We start from the raw sequence: 21,567 nt of genomic DNA on the forward strand, positions 1-21,567 counted from the left end.
GTTCAAAACAGACTTTACCAGTTTTATTCATATTAAACATACAGTAACAAGTGTGATCAGTGTGTTATTTTTCTTTGTGAAGATGTATGCCACCGTGTTAACGCCTCGGAGGGCCCATGTCACTACACTGTAATCTGACTACCAGACTTCTACCCGAACAGTTTAGCGAACATTTGGTTAGTATGTTATGTTAGTAGTTAGTTAATGGTAGATGATGATTGTAAATGTTTTTACTGCCTGCATAGATTACTGAATCAGCTCAACCCCATCACAGTCAGCTGTGTTACTTTGTTTATTATATGTATTGTATATGGTGTATAAACAGTATGGTCTCAAAGTAATGATGAAAGTATACAATTTATTTCAAAATTTATATTCAAAATATTTGGTCAAACGGCACTGCATCATTTTCAATAAGAGCAGATGTAACAGAAGATATATTAGTCACACATTAGTGCACTCTGTCTAAGTTTCCATCGTGCTCTGTTTTTACACTTTGACCACAGGAAGTTACTGCAGTTTGGTCTGTTCTTTTACTGACAGCTGAGCTATTAAAAGGTCTTTATTATCTGCATAATCTGAAAAGCATTACATTGTAAGACTACAGTATGACTGCAGTACAGGGTATCACTCTTAGGAAAAGGAGAAGTGTAGGATAAATCGGATAATCGGATAAATACACATAATTCACTTTAATTAAAAAAATTCTGTAAAGCTGCTTTGAGACAATGTCCATTGTGAAGAGAAATAAACTCGACTTGACTTGACTTGATGTGTAGGGGTGATATTGAAGGAAGAGTACAGTAGGAGTGTAGTGGAGGTGAAGAGAGTTTCTGATAGGGTTATGAATGTGAAGCTGGAAGTTGAATCGGTGATTGTAAATGTCATCAGTGCCTATGATCCACAAGTGGGCTGTGAGATGGAGGAGAAGGAAAAATTCTGGAGTAAGTTAGATGAAGTGGTAGATGGTCTACCTAAAAATGAAAGATTGTGGTAGGGCATGGAGGAAAGGATGGAAATGGCAGTGAAATTTTTTTTTTTTAAGAAGAAGGATGATCATAGGGTGACGTATAAGAGTGGAGGAAAGTGCACACAGGTGGACTATGTTCTATTTAGGAGATGCAACCTGAAGGAGATTGGAGACTGTAAGGTGTTAGCGGGGGACAGTGTAGCTAGACAGCATCGGATGGTGGTCTGTAGGATGGTTTTGGAGGTGAAGAAGAAGAGGAGGAGAGTGAAGACTGAAAGAAGAATAAGATGGTGGAAACTGAAGGAGGAAGAGGTCAGACAGGAGCAGAGGTGGCAAAAGTACATACATTCTTCACTTAAGTAGAAGTGCAGATATTTATGGTTTAAAATACTCGGGTTTAAAACCCACCACAAAGTACCCACTACACTTTTTTACTCAAGTTAAAGTAAAAATGTTTGGGCTCTGACATGTACTTAAGTAAAAAGTATCTATTACTTCTACCTGTTTTAGTGTCACGCTGGTAAATTACATCACGTCATATAAATATTAGGGCTTCCTCGCAACTTAATCGCACATCTGTTCTAAATATACCATATATTAAAACTTTATGTTTTTAATATTCTAAGCAACATGGACATGGAGACATATGGAAGCCTTATACAAATGTATGTTCATCATTAGTGAATCCAAACTCAACATAGAGCATGAAGACAAAATATTCTTGTAAATTTTTTTAAGTAATTATGGTGGTAAAATTACGTAAATCATAAGGACACCAAAGGGAATATTTCCACATGGACGGTTAACGAGGTGATACCAGAGAAACTGTACTTGTACTTGTACTATGTACTTTCATACGGATTACAGAATCAGAGAATATTTGTTTTCAATGTGAAATGGTTTATGTTCAAGAGATTTTTGAGTTTTCTAAACGTATATTTATTTTGTCTGTGAGGCAAATATTCACTGAGATTCAGGTTGTTTTATTTATGCGTTTTTGAAGGGAGATGACAGAGATGGCAGAGAGCGTCCCCTGTCTGTTTTCTTTATTTTACAAAAGCACAGCGTCTGTACGATCAAAAAAGGCAGTAATTTAAGGTTGTTATGAGGAAATGCGTTATGAAGAAAAATGCCAAAAAACCATAGGGTTAATTGTGTGAATAAATGCGGATTTTGGTGTTTAATTTGAGACATGGCGCATCAGTAAAGCAAATGTTTACTGATTAAAAACATTTGTCGGTATATTAAGTATATTTATTTATTTTATATCTGAAAGGATGTCGTTAATAAATGTATGAAGTGCTGAAGGGTATAATTTCACCTATTTTATATTTGGTTATTTATTTATGTATTTATATTTTTTTATAAAAACGGTCAAACAGAAATACGCACTACACTGATTAATGTTAATAAAATGTAGTGCTGTTGAAATTAATTTTGCGTTTGAGTTTTGACAGCCCTAATATACATATATTTATACAAAACGAATTTCAAATGTTGTTCCCTAATTAATGAATCCAGGCTGAACATCCAGGAAATGATACACCAGTGGTAGATTGAAAACGCCATGCATGACAGGAAATATAGAAGAATGAAGAAAGATTTTTCAGGTTTTCAGCTAAAGAGAAGGTCAAATTAAACCACAGCCATCCACGGGTCTCTGAGATGAGCGAGCATCGGCATCGGCATCGGCAGGGTTTGAGGGTGGAGCAGCATCATCTCGGGAGCGGAACAGCGCAATCAGTGGAACTCGGGTGCGGAGAGAAGTAGTCAGCATGGGAGGTAGGCTGGGGTGTGCGTTCTCTGCAAAGCAACAGGACCAGGAGGGATTCACAGAAGGGCTGAAAGGCTGGGCATTCCCGGCTGAGTTCTGAGGCTGGGCAGGGTCCCCAGTGGGGCTCAGATGATAGGGGGCGCTCTTAGTGGCGAACAGAGGCTTGGGAGTGGGCTTGCTGCTGAGGATTTCTCTGAGAGAAACTGACATCTAATGTCATCTCACAACATCTGGCACCAATAACCATGCCACAGTTATTACATCATTTTTAGCTACTTTAACTTTTAACTTGTATCTGCATGATTGAATGCAGTGTTCAACTATTTGCTGTCAGTTTCATGCTAAATCCAAGCCTGAACTATGTTTCCCCATCAGCTTCTGTTTTATATTAGTTTCTGATTAGTTTGTCCAACAGTCTTCTCTCACGTCTTGTGTCTTGAATTTGTCCTGAAGTCTTGTTGTGATTTACAATGCAAGTCAAACCTTTTTCTATTAAGCCCCAGTTTTTGAGAACTTGAGCCACATCAACTCCTGAACTCAGTAAAACCTTGTGCTTGTGCACTGAAAGGATGCTTAGGATGAAAAAACTTAGCTCCTGTTTAGCATTTGTTCAGAGTGACATTATAATGTTTATTGGCATTACTATGATTCAGTAAAAGCATGATAAGTGCAATTTTGCTTTTTTTTTTATATTAGGCAAATGATATTTTCAAATACAATCTGTCCAAATATTCCCATGACCAGTTTCCATAACCAAAAATTACACACACACACACACACACACACACACACACACACACACACACACACACACACACACACACACACACACACACACACAAAACGTTAAATGTTTTATAAGAACTCCAAAGTGTGTTCACCAGTAAATTAAACTGAGTGATTTAAAGTTAATTAAAGGAGATCAGAACATATACAGATATTTCTGAGTGTGAGTTTTACCTGAGCTCTCAGATTTATTTAAGATTCTGGTCCTCTGTATCTCTGTATCTTTCTACATTTGTATAAATCCCATTATTCGTCACTGTTCTTGCAGTAATCCAGATGTTTCTGTAGCTATCAGTCATTATAAACATACTTGTATTTATTTAAACGTGCTTAAGAAATACTTGCGTTAGTGTTGCTGTTAAGTTCAAAATAGATTTCCTGTTTAATTCATATTAAATATGCAGCGAGTAACAAGTGTGTTGTTGTGATTTATGCAATTGTAAAGTTATTTAATTAACTGTTTCTTGTCAGAGGCTGTGAACTTTGGCCACCAGAGGGAGCCACATGACTAATGTAATCAGCTTGAGCTACCTGCTGCTGTGGCACACAGCGAGTTTTTGCAAAAGTCTGGAAATATACACATGGTGTTATATAGTTATTATATGTATTTTCAAGCCAAAAAAATCATTTCATTATTTTAACCTGCTTACTTGTTACTGTGCTTAATATTCTTTAGAGGTTCACATGTCATTGAGACACACTTCTGTATGGATGCAAATCATTTGTATATTCTAAACAGCACAAAAACCCGTCAGTATTAAATACTCATATTTTTACATGTAGCATCGAAAAATCATATTACATAAACATTTATTGGTGAAGATCTGACACTATAAGGGATTTAAAATCGTCAATGCTACAAACGAGTGCCATCTGGTGGTGCATAGAGTCAATTACAGCACAATTTGTGGACAAATGATCATATACAAATAAAAATAATAGAAATTGTTAAGAGAAGATGGTTCAATTCAATTCAATTCATTTTTATTTGTGTAGCGCTTTTAACAATAAACATTGTCTCAAAGCAGCTTTACACAGATAATTTAGTGATTAAAAGTGAATATATTCTTTATATATCTAGCTTTGTACATCTAGCTTCTAGACTTCTAGCAAGGACGGCTGAACAGCACTGTTAAGCAAAACTGCAGTTGAAGAGATGCTGTCAGCCTTTTGCTTAGCATCGTCAGCACTGTCAGGGAACTGAAGTACTACATCTCAAAAAGAAAAAAAACACATAAAGAACATGTTTAGGGCTAATAAAAGGTTCTTAACATTTGACATTCATTGTTCACACAGGAAATATAGCTTCTATATAACGGAAATGCACACAGATATGTAGTCAGTGCTCCTTCAGACACTCTGTGTGTAGTTACGAGACTTTAATACTGGTGAAAAAGTGTCTGTTCACTGATAGTTCAGGATTATTGCCGTAAGTAGAATGGAGATGAGTGAGGAGATTTATCAAAATGCAGACAATAGAGCTGATTCCAGTGACAGTGATAACTCATATGAAGATGTTTATGTTAATGAGGACAATTTGGAGACCAAGAAGACCAGAAGCTTCAAACAATCTGACAGTTCAGGTAAAATACACTCATACTTACACAAAAAAAAAAAAAAAAAAAGATTTCAGTTTTAAAAATGCTATTAAGAGGAAATGCAACATGAAACCAGTAAAGCAATTTACTCCCTAAATGTTTTGTGTCTGTGTGTTTGTTTTTGTGTATGTGTGTGAGTGTGTGTGTGTGTGTGTGTGTGTGTGTGTGTGTGTGTGTGTGTGTGTGTGTGTGTGTGTGTGTGTGTGTGTGTGTGTATGTGTGTGTTTGTATGAGATTTCTAGGTATTAAATTGGACATTGGACATGCCTCTCTATCTGTTTTTCCATTAGGACTCAAAACTGCAGGATGCAGATGTTACAGAGTGACTGCAGTGTGTGTTGTGCTGCTGTGTGTTCTGCTGCTAACTGCCTTCATAGTGCTGTGGATCCAATTCAGGAATGTCTCTATAGATAAATACCAGTTACAGACCAATTATAACAACCTGACTGTAGACAGAGACCAGTTACAGACCAGTTACAACACCTTGACTTTTAAGGAAAAACAGTTACAGACCAGTTACAACACTATGACTGTAGAGAGAAATGCGTTACGGACCAGTTACAACAACCTGCTTGTAGAGAGAAATGAGTTACAGAACAGTTACAACAACCTGCTTGTAGAGAAAGACCAGTTACAGAAAGGTTACAACACTTTGACTGTTAAGGAAAAACAGTTACAGACCAGTTACAACACTTTGACTGTAGAGAAAAATCAGTTACAAACTAGTTACAACAACCTGCTCGTAGAGAGAAATGAGTTACAGACCAGGTACAATGACCTACTTGTAGAGAAAGACCAGTTACAGAAAGGTTACAACACCCTCACTGAAGAAAGAAACCAGTGCCCATTTAATATATCGGATATTAAAGGTGAGTAAATGCTTTAAACAAATTAATAGTTTAAAAAACCCAGTAAAACCCATGAGTGCATATTAAATCCTCTTTGTGTGTTTTTGTACTACTCTGTGATTAGGGCTTGTTAAACAAGGATGGAGCGTCTTTGAAACTTCAAGTCTTTACTACCTCTCTACTCAGAAGAAGACCTGGACTGAGAGCAGACAGGACTGCATAGAGAGAGGAGCAGACCTGGTGATCATAAACAGCAGAGAAGATCAGGTGTGTGTGTGTGTGTGTGTGTGTGTGTGTGTGTGTGTGTGTGTGTGTGTGTGTGTGTGTGTGTGTGTGTGTGTGTGTGTTAACGGGAGTAATCTCTAAACCAGTGCAACTTCTTCATATTGTTTTGTCAATTGCAGGACTTCATTAGTAAACAGATAAGTAGTAATGATCAGGCTTGGATTGGTCTGAGTGACAAAGACACAGAGGGAAAGTGGAAATGGGTGGATGGGACAGATCTGACCAGCAGCACTGGGTAAGAGATAAGAATTAAGTCTGTATCCTTATTCTTTTATCAGACTTTCCACTGAGTGTGAATCTACTAATCACTGCATGCAATCTCCTGTTATATGCTTATTAGTTCAAGTTATGGAGGTTTTATGATTGTTGTAAATGTCAGTGAACTCAGACTAAGATGGTTGAGATAAAGGTGTGAAGTTAAAGATAACTAAACACTGATTCTGATTCTCTGTTTTTCAGGTTCTGGCATAATGGTGAACCAAATAATGCAGGTAATGATGAAGACTGTGCTGTATTCAGGAAGGTTCAGGATAAGATGGCCTGGAATGACAAGCCATGTCATCATACCGCAAAGTGGATCTGTGAGAAAAATGTGTTTAAAAAGTGGTAATTTGTAAAATGTATGTAATGAGCTGCTGAATCTTTTGTTAATTATTGTAAGTCATTTGTGAGGAAACCAGTCTATTGTACATGCACATAAAAGAAACCTTTATTTTCTGCTCCATAAAATTTTTTTTTATATATATATATATATATATATGTTAATTCTGTAGGGTTGAAGTAGCTCCTTCCACCAATGCTCTGATGGTTCTTTGTACTGGCCTGGAGTGCTTCATTAGTGGCCTGTATGCCAGGAATAGCGGCACGCAGAGGTGGTCTGATTGTCCTAGGTGGGGTTGAGGGATGGCTTTGTGTGTAGCCTAAATGTTTGTGTAGAATAAATCCAGTATGTTGTCTCTCTTGTGGCAAAGTTGATGTGCTGGTCAAGCCTTGGTGTAACAGTTTCCTTCTTTAAGTGGTTGAAACAAGTAACAATTAAAAGACAAAAGACCACCACATTTTTGGGTGTGCTTCAAACAGGAAGCGCTGCGAGAACTCCAAGATACTTTTTGCTCACTGATTGTATTTTTGAGCTTTTGCATGACGTCGTTAGCATTAGCACTAGCACCCCTCAGTATGTAGCTCAGTGTTATGCACTATGAAAACATCAGTGACCAACACTGGCAACACTTTTCCATTAAGTGGTTCTCAGTTCACTTCATGGGAAAACTAAAATTTACAGACAACCTTACATCCAACTATCAACTGCAGGCCAATGGGCAGATAGAGATGGTGAATAAAGAGGTTTACTGTTTTCTGCAGACCTTCTGTTCCAGACAGCCTTGAAGAACCTTTTTTGGACTGTTGTAAGCGACGTTGTTTAAACACTAAAGTATGTGTGTACCAAAATATAGCAGTAATTTAAATAAAAGTTATTTAAAATAAATTTAAGTAGATATTCAGATAAAGTAGCACATACACACATTTCTAAGTTTAAGTGTATTTTACCTGAGCTCTCAGACTTACTGAAGCATCTGGCCCTCTGTCTCTCCAAATGAAACATCACATCTTCATATTATTTCTCTTTCTCACTAGAATCAGCTCAACCCCATCACAGTCAGCTGTGTTACTTTGTTTATTATATGTATTGTATATGGTGTATAAACAGTATGGTCTCAAAGTAATAATGAAAGTATACAATTTATTTCAAAATTGATATTCAAAATATTTGGTCAAACGGCACTGCATCATTTTCTATAAGAGCAGATGTAACAGTTACAGATATATTAGTCACACATTAGTGCACTCTGTCTAAGTTTCCATCATGCTCTGTTGTTTTTACACTTTGACCACAGGAAGTTACTGCAGTCTTTTCTTTTACTGACAGCTGAGCTATTGAAAGGTCTTTATTACTTTATTATCTGCATAAGAAGAACCCAGCCATTAGGGCTGCACAAGCCAGTGCATTCTTAGTGCAGGTCCCAAGCCTGGATAAATGGGAAAGGGTTGCATTAGGAAGGGCATCCAGCATAAAATATTCAAAACGTCAGATCATCAGAGTAATGAGAAAGGTATGCAGAAGTACAAGGAGATGAGGCAGCAGGTAAAGAGGGATGTGGCAAAAGCCAAGGAAAAGGCATATGAGGATCTGTATGTGAAGTTAGACACCTAGCAAGGAGAATAAGATTTATACCATTTGGCCAGGCAGAGGGACCGAGCTGGGAAGGATGTACTCCTTGTACGTCAGGTGCCGCCCCTGAAGGGGGGGTAATGTCAGGGAACCACCAGCTATTTAAGGTACACAGGAAGTCTTTATCTGGGCTCACATATCTCTGGTTACTATGTCTTCTTTCCCAATCAGGAACAGTTTTAGTTTAGTTTTTTTCCAGTTTGTAGAATATAGAGAATATATGCACAATTCTGTGTGCTGTGTGATTCTTTCCTGATCAGCGAAGACACCAGGGGCATCATAGATCACATGGTAAACCTTTCGAAAGAATTAAGTTTTGTTTGGGCATAATAAAAATTAAACACATGCATTTGCATAAAGCATCAATATTTGTCCATGCCTTTGTTAATTAGAATATAAAAAATGGAAAGTATTAATTTAAGGTACATTTAGAAAAGCGTGATTAAATATTTTTATTGATTAACAGCCCTAATATTAATATTACGTGGCATCCAGTTACCAGCGTGACACTAAAACAGGTAGTAGTAATGGCTACTTTTTACTTAAGTACATGTCAGAGCCCAAACTTCTTTACTTTTACTTTACTTTTACTACTAAAAAAAAGTGTAGTCAGAACATCAACTTTTACCCGAGTATTTTTTAAACATGAGTATTTGTACTTCTACTTGAGTGACGGATGTGTGGACTTTTAACACCTCTGTTCAGAGCAGCTGTTCATCTGCTATGGCCCTCTGAGGAGAGGCCTCCATGTGAACAAGCAGACGCTCAGCAGATAAATTGTGGATGCTATTTCATCCTCTTATGAGTCCTCTGGTCTCCCCGCTCCTTTCAGGGTCAGAGCTCACTTGGAGTGTCGCAGCCTCTAAGGCTTTGTCCTCTGGAGTTTCCCTCCTAAACATCTGCAATGCTGTGGGCTGGTCCACCCAACTGACCTTTGTAAGATTTTATAGCCTTGACATTAGTGCCAGTCCTGGCTGCTGTCTTTCAGCCTAGCTGTGCCCATCCACACTAGGCAGGGATTGGTCAGTCTGGCGTTATTGGACTCTTGTTCCTAAAGCGTTGTTGACGCAGCTTGAGTTAGTGAAGGGGGACATCTCCAGGTTGCGTAAGTAACCATGGCTTGCCGAGGGAATGAAACGCTGCATCTCCATGCCACACTGCCTGCATCCCTGCAGCACTTCTTTCCCCAGCTAGCACTGGTTTCACTCCATATGCCTTTTTTACCACTGCCATCACACTGCACTTTTGAGATGCCAATGTAACGTTCCCACAAGAGGAGCATTTAGAATGTATACACAGTTTCTGAGGGAAAATATCACATGACTGTTCCTTTGAAAATGTTTCACACATTTAACACAAAGTAATGTAACTAGTATGTGAGGGAACTGTTTCATGTGCAGTTATGTAAAAAAGAAAGTATACCCTTTGTAAATGCTATGGTTTTACATACCAGAACATCATTAAAATCAGACTATCAGGGCTTAAAATTATGTAAACACAACCTCAGATAAACACCACATGACATTATACTGTTATTTTATTTTTTACACACATAAAAACACAAAATGGCTATTTATAGGACTGTTATGAGAACAGTTGTAGTTGTTTAAACACCAAAGTGTGTGCACTCTATATATATATATATATATATATATATATATATATATATATATATATATATATATATATATATATATATATATATCAGTAAATTAAAATGATAGTAATTTAAAGTGAAAAGCAGAGTAAAGACTGCCAAAAAGTTATATTTGTGTTTGTGTTACAGTTATGTTTTATTTCTTGTTTAATTCATATTAAACATGAAGCAAGTAACAAGTGTGATCAGTGTGTTATATCTGGTTGTGAAACTGTCACCATGTTAACACTTACATCAATAACGCATGTCACTACACAGTCGTGTGTCTACCAGACTCCTGCCTCAGAAGTTTATTGAACATTTTGTTAGTATGAAGTTGATGGTAGATGATATAAAATGTTTTTACTGCCCTGTATAACTTGCTGAAGTGAATCAGCTCAACCCTGCCCCAGCCTGATAATAAAAATTACATAGAGTATAAGAAAACAGTCAGTTGGTAATTTGACTGTATTCATAAAATGCATGTGTATATGTTAAGTGTAGTCTCAAAGTCATGATGAATGAATAGAGTTTATTCAGCATTGTTCTTAAATATATTTGGTCAAAAGCTACTGAATAATTTTCTGTAACAGCAGTAGTTCTGGCTGCAATTCTCATACTATATTACTTACACCACAGGAAGCTATTGCAGTTCGGTCTGTTCCTTTTTCTGAGCTGAGCTATTAAAAATATTCATTATCTGATTAGCTAATTAATATCATGATAAACATTAAATTATAAGAATAGAGCACGACTGCAGTACAGGGTAACACTCTTTGATCAATTATTTCCAAAGTAATCATGTATTTCTAAAACAATTTTACGAGCTGGTTCCTGTCAGCTCTTTTTATATTATCTGTTGTACAGTATGCACTGGACAAAAAAAAAGCCTAATCCATCGAGGCCCCACAATGCAATTTACAGGATTACAAGATCTCCTCCTATTACCCTGATTCCAGATTCCACAGCACACCTTCTTGTGGAGGCTAGGCATCGACAAGTCAGAGCTATTTTGGGGGGGAACCTACACAATATTGGGCGGGTTTTAAAATTATGACACCAACGATTATTAATGAATTATGATTAACACAAACCCACAATCAGCACTTTACTGTGCACTATAAATTAACATTGTAGCACATCTGCAGACATCTGCACTCAGGGGCATTAACTGTTAACTATAGACATCAGATTATTCTGTTAAAATTGTCAGGTTTGAGAGCCGGGAAGACCGGAGAAGCCAGGAGACTCTGGAAGCTCAGAGAAGCCTGGAGACTAGGGAGAACAGAAGACTCGGAAAGACAGAAGAAGCCAGGGAGATACCAGGAGACTCGAGAAGACAGGAGACTCGGGACGACAGAAGACTAGGGAAGAAAGAAAACTCAGGCAGACAGGAGAAGCCTGGAGACTCGGGAAAACAGGAGATTTAAAGAAATCAAACAACCGTAAATAGCCTGAATCTCACCAAAATGACAACAAACAAACCCACACAGATCCAGATTCAAGTACAAAACAAATAAAGGGGGAAGACAAATACCAAGACCAATATAGTGACAAATATAAAGTCGAATATACCACGACAAAAATATGGAACCACAAGGACCAAGGAAAAGGGGGTAAGATAAATGCACAACACTAACAAGGAGCAGGTGGAAGACATTGAACAGTAAGTGGGCTAGGGAGTAGGGGATAAGAGCTCAGTGGCGGCATCTGGTGGCCAAAGCAAAAACAAAGATCCCAAACATTTCCAGACTCTGACAAAAACATCCAAATTGGACATTGCACACACTTGCACACAGTTACCTCTGACTGTGCACTCGCACTTTACTTTACTCTTGTTCTTGCATATTTAACCTCATATTTATCACATCTACCTTATATTTATCACACTTTAACGCTTGTGTTTAATGTTTACTTATGCTGTTTCACAGTCTATGCGCCTTAATCCATCAGTAACAATTTTTTTTAATACTGTGTATGTGGAAGAATGACAGTAAAGCTTAAGTTGAGTTGAATTGAGTTGAGTTGAATTGAGTTGAATTGAGTTGAGTTGATACTGGTAGCACCACTTCAAAAGATTGTCACTTTTGTATTTAAATTGCTATACTGGTAAATACTGTTTGTTGTGCTGTTAAAAAAAAAATATATATATATATATATATATATATATATATATATATATATATATATATATATATATATATATATATATTATAGTTATAATTAGTTTTTCATGATAAGACCTGAAAATACAATATTTATTATAATGTATTTCTATTTTTTATAAATATGATTTCTGTCAATGGTTTTAAAAATGTATTGACAATTTCAGATTGATATGTGAATATTGCAATATATTGTTCATTGTTTTACTAGAAATACATTTTCTCACAGACCCATAATTGCTTATGCCAGCATGGCATATCATTCCAGCCCTTCCTATTGGAAATACCCCAAATCTCAGCACAATCTTCATCCCTCTCATTATTGGGTTCCCCATCACGCCAGTACCTGAAAACACAATTCAGTGTTCAGTAACCTTTAATCCACACATTAAAAAAAATAAATGTATAAATATATATAGAATATGGACTTACGCAGTGGTTAGTGGTTTACCATCCACCCATTTCCACTCTCCCTCTGTGTCCCTGTCACTCAGACCAAGCCAAGCCCGATTCCTTCCCAGATGTTTCAGGAGAAACTCCTGTGATTCAGAGAAATGATAATCAAAGTATTTCATCTTAATTATTATTAACTATTAGAATTATTAATTATTGTTAATGATTATTTATTATTGAATAAAAATATACATCAGTTTGTGTTCTCTCTCTCTCTCTCTCTCTCTCTCTCTCTCTCTCTCTCTCTCTTTCACCTGTTCGTCCAGACTGTTTATGATCACCAGGTCCACTCCTCTCTCTCTGCAGTCCACTCTGCTCTCAGTCCAGTTTTTCTTCTCAGTAGAAATGTAGTAAATACTGGAGTTGAAGGATTTCCACGTCGCTTTGTAAAGTGCAACTGATTAAACAGAGTAGGAAAATCAGTTCTGTATTCAGAGTTGGATTTTATAAAGTGTAATTTAGTGTAATGAAATATTTCATACTGACATTGTGCACATCTGTATACACAACTTATACTAAAGACTTGGGCACGATACAGAAGCTACAATAGAACGATGTCTGTCAGGTTGAGTACAATAGTGTTAAACATGATTCTTGATTGCAGCAGCATGTGGTCTGTAGGTTATGTTTACCACAAAACATCAGAAAAATGGCATTTGGGGCCAATAATCATCTCTTTAAAGTGCATGTCTTAATGTGATTTTAGTGTTAATAAAATTATTATGTACAAATGATCAATTAAAAGACTTTGAACCTTTGGCATGTTCTCCTAACAGGAGAGAACATCAAATTAACAAAACCTCTGATACTTTAATTACTTGCAATGAATTAGCCGTGTCTAGCCAATCTGTGCTCCAGTGTGTTCATGACATAAATAGTGTACACTGTCAATAGTGGAAAAATAATCTAGATCTGGGCACTAAGGTATTAATGGAAACAATAAGAAGACTTTGGAAACATAACTGCACATAATCCATGGACTGAGTCACACACACAGAGTAAGTACACGGATCTGTTACAAACACTGACCATCAATAAAGTGTATATTTACCAATATCATTTACAGTCTTCTGAAATTCAACTTTTTGCTTCTGTAATTGATCCTTTTCTGTATGAAGGATGTTGAATTTCATCCATACCATTATTACAGCAGTCAGCAGGAGAATGCAGAACAGCAGCAAACACACTGTAGTCACTCTGTAACATGTTTTCTGTGCTTGATTAATTCCTGTAATTAGAGAATAAAGAAAGTAATAAATCAATCAATTGATCATGAAACAGTTCAAAATAAAAAAAAATCATGCAGACACCCCAGGAAATATAGTCAAGTCAAGTCAAATTTATTTCTATTGCGCTTTTCACAACAGACATTGTCTCAAAGCAGCTTTACAGAAATCAACAGTTAAGGTGAATGGTGTGAATTTATCCCTGATGAGCAGCCGTGGCGACTGTGGCAAGAAAAAACTCCCTTAGATGTTATGAGGAAGAAACCTTGAGAGGAACCAGACTCAAAAGGGGAACCCATCCTCATTTGGGTGAAATACTGGGTGATATATACCTAACACGGTGTAAGCTAAAGATGTTAGTCAAATTCTGTATTGAGTTCTATACTACAGCTAACTCCAGAACTATTGAGCTCATTAAGCAGTCAGTTAGCATTATTATGTTCAGTGAAGTACTAAACATGGTGCAAAAACGTATACGACATAATCATTATGAATAAAAACCAGTAGATTTGTGTATTATTTTTTATATGTTTAAGGTACTGAATAATGTTCTATAACCTCAGGTCTGACAGCAGTTGCAAGGCAAGTCACAAATCTATATAAATGCACTTCTTTCTAGAAAGTTTCAAGATTTTCTGTTTGTTTAGTTTTTTTTTACATTTTGACAAGTTCCTGCAGTTTGGTTTCTTCCTTTCATGGCAGCCAAGCTATTAATAGCCTTTAATATCTGCATTCAATGCTGAAATAAAATAAAATTAATAATAAATTAATCAATCAATTATATAGTTTTCTGTAATTGCTCCTACTCTGTATTAATGATGTGAAATATGATCCACAGCATTATGATGTCAGTCTGCAGTTTAACCAGCTTCCAGTCTCTCTGCATCATGCTACAGTTCTGATAACTAGAAAAGGATGTTGGGAACCCAGTGAAACTCCAAGGGGCTATAATGAGTTGAATAAACAAACTTTCTAAACTATGGAAAGACAGAAACATCGTGAGTGCTGTAGCAGCCCCTGTGGAGTTATTTACACCACGAATCATCAATATGGACAAATTCTCAGAGGATCACAGAGGAATGGGACATGGGGTTGTTAATTTCTTATCTATTGCATTCACTTATTAACATTTGAAATGATTCAGCATGTGTTCAGCATAAGTGAATTAAGAACATATCCAGGTATTTCTGAGTGTAAGTGTCCTTTACCTGAGTTCTCAGCTTGCTGAAGGATTTTAGACTGGTGGGTCTCCAGATTGTCTTCATTCACATGAATATCTTCATACAAGTTCTCAGTGTCCCTGTAATTCACTCTACTGTGTGCTGTAACTTCTGCATTTACATAAATCCTGTTCATCTCCATTCTTCTCTTTGTAGTAATCCTGATCTTTAAGTGAAGTATGTATCAGTCCTCGGAGACTCACTTCCACCGGTATTGAACGATCTTATCTGACTACGTAACTATGTGTGATTCTGATCTTTTAAAAGTCCTGGCTTGTTCAACATCAGAGACTTTTGGTTGTGAAACTGCGACTGTGTGAAGGCCTTAATACTGCATTGACCCATGTGACTACGCAGTCATGTGACTAACAGACTCCTGTCTGAAGATTTTACTTGCATGAAGTTAATTATAGATGATGCTTTTAAATCATTTTCACTGCCCTGAATGGATTACTGGGTCCTGAACTAAAGCATCTCTACCACATACTGTATATTCAGAGGTTTCTCTTTATTTAGCAAAACAAAAAAGCAGTCAGCTAATATTAGTGTTCAGTGAAGTAATAAACATTTAATTAGCAAATCGTGTAAACATGGTACAGAGAAAGTAGAATCTTATACAGACTGAATTAATACAATTTATTTCATCACTGTTGAATTTATAAATATGTTTAAGGTACTGAATAATGTTCTGTAACATCAGGTCTGACAGCAGTTCCAGTTCCAGGCAAGTCACATTTTTCTATAAATGCACCAATTTCTAGGATGTTTCTAGATCTTCTGTTTGGTTTTTTTTTTTTTTTGTACAGTTTGAGAACAGGAAGCTCCTGCAATATGGCTTCTTCCTTTATTGGCAGCCAAGTTAGAAATATCTAGTGATAGATTTATTATCTATATTCAATGCTTATCGTTATATAACAAAAAAGTAATTTTACAATTTTACATTTTATAAGACTGATTATAGTACAAGGTAAAATACTGTTTGTATGCTGTTTCTTGTAATTTCTTTACAATTAAGCAACTGTCTATACACAATTATTTAATATACGACTGAGTTTGTGTCACTGTATTTGCAGATCTCTTTAAATAAAAAAAATCATGGTTACGTAGGAAATAAACGACTTTTAGTAAACTACTATTGCCTGCAAAATATTTAGGGATTCGTTTATTGTTTTATTTATTTATTAATCACTTTGCTGATACAGAGATCCGTCCTCATTCCATGTTTTTACTTTGCTTGAGAAATGAAAAAAATAAAATAAAATAGTGCCTACCATTTTGTAAGTGTGTGCGTGTGTGCGTGTGTGTGTGTGTGTGTGCGTGTGTGCGTGTGTGTGTGTGTGTGTGTGTGTGTGCGTGCGTGCGTGCGTGTTTGCTGCTCGTCTGTGTTTCTCAGAACAGAACAGGAAGTTCAATTATAAACAGGAAGTTCGTTATAAATCTCTCTACATGGAGGTCACTGATTGTCAGCATTGATGACGATGATGATGTTCTGTTTCTGTAGATCATGGAATTTATCAGAGTCACCTCATCAGTACTCTCTTGGCTTTTTTAACTCAGCAATGATCACATTTATGCTGCATTTCATGTGTTATTTTCTACTATATATTATTTACCCCTGTGCTGCTCACCATATTGTCACTGGCCCATTAAAAACTTGAAGAGGGAACCAGGAAGCCATGAGAAACAGTTTATAATTGTATGTCTTTTGTGTGGTTTGCTTTTGTTAGATGCCACTCCTTTAACACACGCACACAGACACACACATTCTGTACATACATATACTGTATCAACTCTGATAGCAAATTCAGTTTCCCACGTTGTCCCGCTCTACACTTCACAAAAACTCGCACAATCTTGGCACATTTAAAACTCCAGACTCCAGCGGGTACAAAAAGAACAGTTATTTTTTCACAAATTCATCACCATTATTACGAAAGAAAATTTTTCAGTGCAAGAAAGCAAGCACAATGTGATGACAAGTAAATGTGGGGTTATTTGGAAAGTGAGAGCCCTTGTGAATAGTAGGCGGAGCCAATAGAAATGGGAGGTGAGGATCACACCCGAGCTGAATTTGAATTACTATGATACAGAACATGTTTAAAACACATGCACTTTGTTTCAGTGAGCAGTGGTAATAATAAAAGAGAAATCGGGGCCTCAGGGAGAGAGAAAGCTGAACACAGTGTGTGTGTGTGTGTGTGTGTGTGTGTGTGTGTGTGTGTGTGTGTGTGTGTGTGTGTGTGTTTGTGTGTGTGTGTGTGTGTGTGTGTGTGTGTGTGTGTGTGTGTGTGTGTGTGTGTGTGTGTTGTGTGTGTGTGTGTGTGGATTAGTGATAAGTGCAAAATGGAGATGACTCAGGAAGTCTATGTGAATGAAGGAGTTATAACTAATAACAAAGATGAAGGCATTTATGAAAATGCAAATTTGAAGACTCGCTGCAAAAGAAACAACCAGGATCCTGCAAATTCAGGTGCAGTCACACACACACACACACACACACACACACACACACACACACACACACACACACACACACACACACAAATGATCATTAATTTAATTCTATTTACAAAACTCTAACAGACATTGTTGACGTACTTCTTATCACTTTTATCAATTTATTAATTTCATTCTTTCTGTTTTCTTTTTTTTTTTTTTTTTGGAGTATTAATTGTGTGTATGTAAAATTGTTGGTTATGTTCTACTATGTTATAATATAATACGTGACTACTAGACATTAAACTATATATATATATATATATATATATATATATATATATATATATATATATATATATATATATATATATATATATATATATACTGTACTGACAAGTCACAATGTGCTTTTAAATGCTGTAATCACACTGGTCAGATATTTAATAGAGTTGAATTTGAATAAAATGTTAATTAATTCTCTGTAACAGCAGCTGTGATCGAAGCTCTGGGTACGTGACAAATCACATGATTATTTGAAGACATTGATTCTAATTGTTTTTAATGTAATTATGTATGATTCATATAGAAACAGATATTCTGATTTTTTATTACTGTTTCAATGTGTAAAGTGTAAACAGAAACCGGAACAGGAATGTCACAGGCATTCCACAATATTCATTCAGAAATAAATACATTTGTTTATTTATTCATAATCTACGTATCACATGACATGGCCTGGTATTAGATAACAGTATAATACATTCTAAATATCTTTATACAGTGTGGAATGAATGGTTTTAACTTCACAACAATAAAAAAAAGTTATGACACACCACAAATAAATAAAAAAAGAAGTATTGAGTAGAAGTAATTATTAAAAAAAAGAGGAAGTTGAAGATAATTGGAGGTAGTAATGGTTAAGTCAATTATTTAAATGTTCAAATTATCAATTCAAACAAATGAAATCACCCTGGGTTTACAGACTCTGGGTTCTGTGTTCAGACTCTGGGTTTACAGACTCTGGGTTCTGTGTTCAGACTCTGGGTTCTGTGTTCAGACTCTGGGTTTACAGACTCTGGGTTCTGTGTTCAGACTCTGGGTTTACAGACTCTGGTTTCTGTGTTCAGACTCTGGGTTCTGTGTTCAGACTCTGGGTTTACAGACTCTGGTTTCTGTGTTCAGACTCTGGGTTCTGTGTTCAGACTCTGGGTTTACAGACTCTGGGTTCTGTGTTCAGACTCTGGGTTCTGTGTTCAGACTCTGGGCTCTGTGTTCAGACTCTGGGTTTACAGACTCTGGGTTCTGTGTTCAGACTCTGGGTTCTGTGTTCAGACTCTGGGTTTACAGACTCTTGGTTCTTTGTTCAGACTCTGGGTTCTGTGTTTAGACTCTGGGTTTACAGATTTTGGTTTCTGTGTTCAGACTCTGGGCTCTGTGTTCAGACTCTGGGTTCTGTGTTCAGACTCTGGGTTTACAGACTCTGGGTTCTGTGTTCAGACTCTGGGTTCTGTGTTCAGACTCTGGGTTTACAGACTCTGGGTTCTGTGTTCAGACTCTGGGTTTACAGACTCTGGGTTCTGTGTTCAGACTCTGGGTTCTGTGTTCAGACTCTGGGTTTACAGACTCTGGATTCTGTGTTCAGACTCTGGGCTCTGTGTTCAGACTCTGGGTTCTGTGTTCAGACTCTGGGTTTACAGAATCTGGGTTCTGTGTTCAGACTCTGGGTTCTGTGTTCAGACTCTGGGTTTACAGACTCTGGGTTCTGTGTTCAGACTCTGGGTTTACAGACTCTGGGTTCTGTGTTCAGACTCTGGGTTCTGTGTTCAGACTCTGGGTTTACAGACTCTGGATTCTGTGTTCAGACTCTGGGCTCTGTGTTCAGACTCTGGGTTTACAGACTCTGGGTTCTGTGTTCAGACTCTGGGTTCTGTGTTCAGACTCTGGGTTTACAGACTCTTGGTTCTGTGTTCAGACTCTGGGTTCTGTGTTTAGACTCTGGGTTTACAGATTTTGGTTCCTGTGTTCAGACTCTGGGCTCTGTGTTCAGACTCTGGGTTCTGTGTTCAGACTCTGGGTTTACAGACTCTGGGTTCTGTGTTCAGACTCTGGGTTCTGTGTTCAGACTCTGGGTTTACAGACTCTGGGTTCTGTGTTCAGACTCTGGGTTTACAGACTCTGGGTTCTGTGTTCAGACTCTGGGTTCTGTGTTCAGACTCTGGGTTCTGTGTTCAGACTCTGGGTTTACAGACTCTGGGTTCTGTGTTCAGACTCTGGGTTTACAGACTCTGAGTTCTGTGTTCAGACTCTGGGTTCTGTGTTCAGACTCTGGGTTTACAGACTCTGGGTTTTGTGTTCAGACTCCGGGTTTACAGACTCTGGGTTCTGTGTTCAGACTCTGGGTTTACAGACTCTGGGTTCTGTGTTCAGAATCTGGGTTCTGGGTTCGGATTTTGGGTTCTGTGTTCAGACTCTGGGCTGTATGATCTGTGTTCTAACGACAGTCTGAGTCTCCAGTGACGTCTAAGACTGAATAATAAGCTACATTATGTGTCTCTGTTCATTTCCCCAATAGGACAGAATAGTGCATGGAGCAGACTACATGGCCACCGAGTGACCGCAGTGTGTGTGCTGCTGCTGCTGCTGTGTGTTCTACTGCTGACTGCCGTCACAGTGCTGTGGATCAAATACAACAATGTGAATACAGAAAACAACCAGTTACAGACCAGTTACAACATCCTTACCATAGAGAGAAACCAGTTACTGCAGGAGAAAACTGGACTGCTAAGTCTGCTTTCTAGACTTGGTAAGTGAATATTATACTTACATAGATTAATAGTAAAACTCACATTTACACTGAGATCTGAAGCATTATGAATAAATAATGTGGTTTGGGTTCTTATTTATGTAAATACTCCAAACTAGGATGGAGATATTTCAGCTCTGGTGTTTATTACATTTCTAATGAAATGAAAAGCTGGAATGAGAGCAGACAGGACTGCAAAAACAAAGGAGCAGACCTGGTGATCATAAACAGCGCAGAAGAACAGGTGTGTGTGAGAGAGAGAGAGAGAGAGAGAGAGAGAGAGAGAGAGAGAGAGAGAGAGAGAGAGAGAGAGAGAGAGAGAGAAGGAGAGAAATGTGAGAAAAAGTGTGAGAGAATAAATGAGTATGCATATTTGTCTTATTATATTTACAGGACTTCATCAGTGAATATTTTGGCAGTACTAAAGCTTGGATTGGTCTGACTGAGACTGAGGGGGGATATACATGGGTAGATGGTACACCACTGACCACTAAGTAAGACACACACATCACAGTGAACTGAAATTTAGTATCTCACTCTGGAATTTTCACATACATTTTGACTCTCTCTGTGTTTACAGATTCCCGTGGATTATATATAATGATAATACAAGCAAAGTCGACTGTGTTCTAATGGGCGCTTATAATGGAGCTCTTCAATTTGGCACGCCGGCCTGGGGGGAATATTCCTGTGAGCATGGCGTATTTGCGATTTGTGAAATGGCATTATTTTAATTTGAGTTTCAGTGTGTTGTTTACAAAGCAAATAATAACACTGCATTTCCACTCTCATTATTCAAAGAATATGTTGTATTACAGTGTTTGCAGAATTGTCAGAAAATCTTAAGTACAAAAATCTTTCCAAATTATTGAATTAGTTTACAGTCTAAAAAAATATATTTATATTTGTTATTTTCACTGCGCCGATTTCCGCCCACCAAACGATTTCCTGTCATTGTGCGTCTTGTTCAGTCCAATGGTGTATAAAGTCCTGTCTCTCACACACCACAGATGTACACTAGTTTACAAAGCTAAGAATGAGCAGGGCAGAAAGCAACAAGAAGTAAAGTTAACGTGGATGAGACAGAGGGAGTCAGTGATGTAAACATGACTGAGAACAGAGACATTCCTGATC

The 21,567-nt window shown here is 37.3% G+C and overlaps 3 protein-coding genes across 4 annotated transcripts; 2 read left to right on the top strand and 1 right to left on the bottom strand.

Annotated features, from left to right (window-relative positions):
• Positions 1-4,657: 4,657 nt before the first annotated feature.
• LOC310721341 (uncharacterized protein) lies at positions 4,658-6,880 on the top strand. Of its 2 annotated transcripts, XM_083532983.1 has the most exons (6): positions 4,658-5,113; positions 5,419-5,769; positions 5,938-5,997; positions 6,101-6,243; positions 6,381-6,496; positions 6,721-6,880. In XM_083532983.1, the coding sequence occupies exons 1-6, from the start codon at positions 4,969-4,971 to the stop codon at positions 6,869-6,871; spliced, it is 966 nt and encodes a 321-aa protein (XP_083389109.1). In that variant the 5' UTR covers positions 4,658-4,968; the 3' UTR covers positions 6,872-6,880. The 2 variants fall into 2 exon arrangements, with proteins under 2 accessions (XP_083389109.1, XP_083389108.1); XM_083532982.1 differs by having other exon boundaries at positions 5,419-5,997.
• Positions 6,881-12,371: 5,491 nt separating this feature from the next.
• On the bottom strand, positions 12,372-15,490 carry LOC310721375 (CD209 antigen-like protein C). The gene is made up of 5 exons (XM_083533037.1): positions 15,180-15,490; positions 13,797-13,973; positions 13,000-13,142; positions 12,725-12,831; positions 12,372-12,638 (listed from the first exon to the last, which is right to left on the bottom strand). The coding sequence occupies exons 1-5, from the start codon at positions 15,331-15,333 to the stop codon at positions 12,500-12,502; spliced, it is 720 nt and encodes a 239-aa protein (XP_083389163.1). The 5' UTR covers positions 15,334-15,490; the 3' UTR covers positions 12,372-12,499.
• A 2,022-nt stretch (positions 15,491-17,512) lies between these two features.
• On the top strand, positions 17,513-21,340 carry LOC310721373 (CD209 antigen-like protein A). The gene is made up of 5 exons (XM_083533032.1): positions 17,513-17,661; positions 20,203-20,433; positions 20,553-20,677; positions 20,827-20,927; positions 21,014-21,340. Exons 1-5 carry the CDS (start codon positions 17,535-17,537, stop codon positions 21,165-21,167), a joined length of 738 nt encoding a protein of 245 aa, XP_083389158.1. The 5' UTR covers positions 17,513-17,534; the 3' UTR covers positions 21,168-21,340.
• Positions 21,341-21,567: the final 227 nt, after the last annotated feature.

This window comes from Silurus aristotelis, assembly GCF_946808225.1.
Source record: "Silurus aristotelis genome assembly, chromosome: 27".
NCBI lineage: Eukaryota > Metazoa > Chordata > Actinopteri > Siluriformes > Siluridae > Silurus > Silurus aristotelis.

Excerpts from the sequence above, each read along its gene's own strand:
- LOC310721375 (XM_083533037.1), bottom strand. The coding sequence starts at position 15,333 with ATGGAGATGAACAGGATTTATGTAAATGCAGAAGTTACAGCACACAGT. Across the intron at positions 12,832-12,999 it reads TAAACAGTCTGGACGAACAG|GAGTTTCTCCTGAAACATCT; the intron begins GTGAAAGAGAGA and ends TCTGAATCACAG. Across the intron at positions 12,639-12,724 it reads GGTAAACCACTAACCACTGC|GTACTGGCGTGATGGGGAAC; the intron begins GTAAGTCCATAT and ends TTGTGTTTTCAG.
- LOC310721341 (XM_083532982.1), top strand. The coding sequence starts at position 4,969 with ATGGAGATGAGTGAGGAGATTTATCAAAATGCAGACAATAGAGCTGAT. Across the intron at positions 5,114-5,418 it reads CAAACAATCTGACAGTTCAG|GACTCAAAACTGCAGGATGC; the intron begins GTAAAATACACT and ends TTTTTCCATTAG. Across the intron at positions 6,244-6,380 it reads TAAACAGCAGAGAAGATCAG|GACTTCATTAGTAAACAGAT; the intron begins GTGTGTGTGTGT and ends TGTCAATTGCAG.
- LOC310721373 (XM_083533032.1), top strand. The coding sequence starts at position 17,535 with ATGGAGATGACTCAGGAAGTCTATGTGAATGAAGGAGTTATAACTAAT. Across the intron at positions 20,434-20,552 it reads AAGTCTGCTTTCTAGACTTG|GATGGAGATATTTCAGCTCT; the intron begins GTAAGTGAATAT and ends ACTCCAAACTAG. Across the intron at positions 20,928-21,013 it reads GGTACACCACTGACCACTAA|ATTCCCGTGGATTATATATA; the intron begins GTAAGACACACA and ends CTGTGTTTACAG.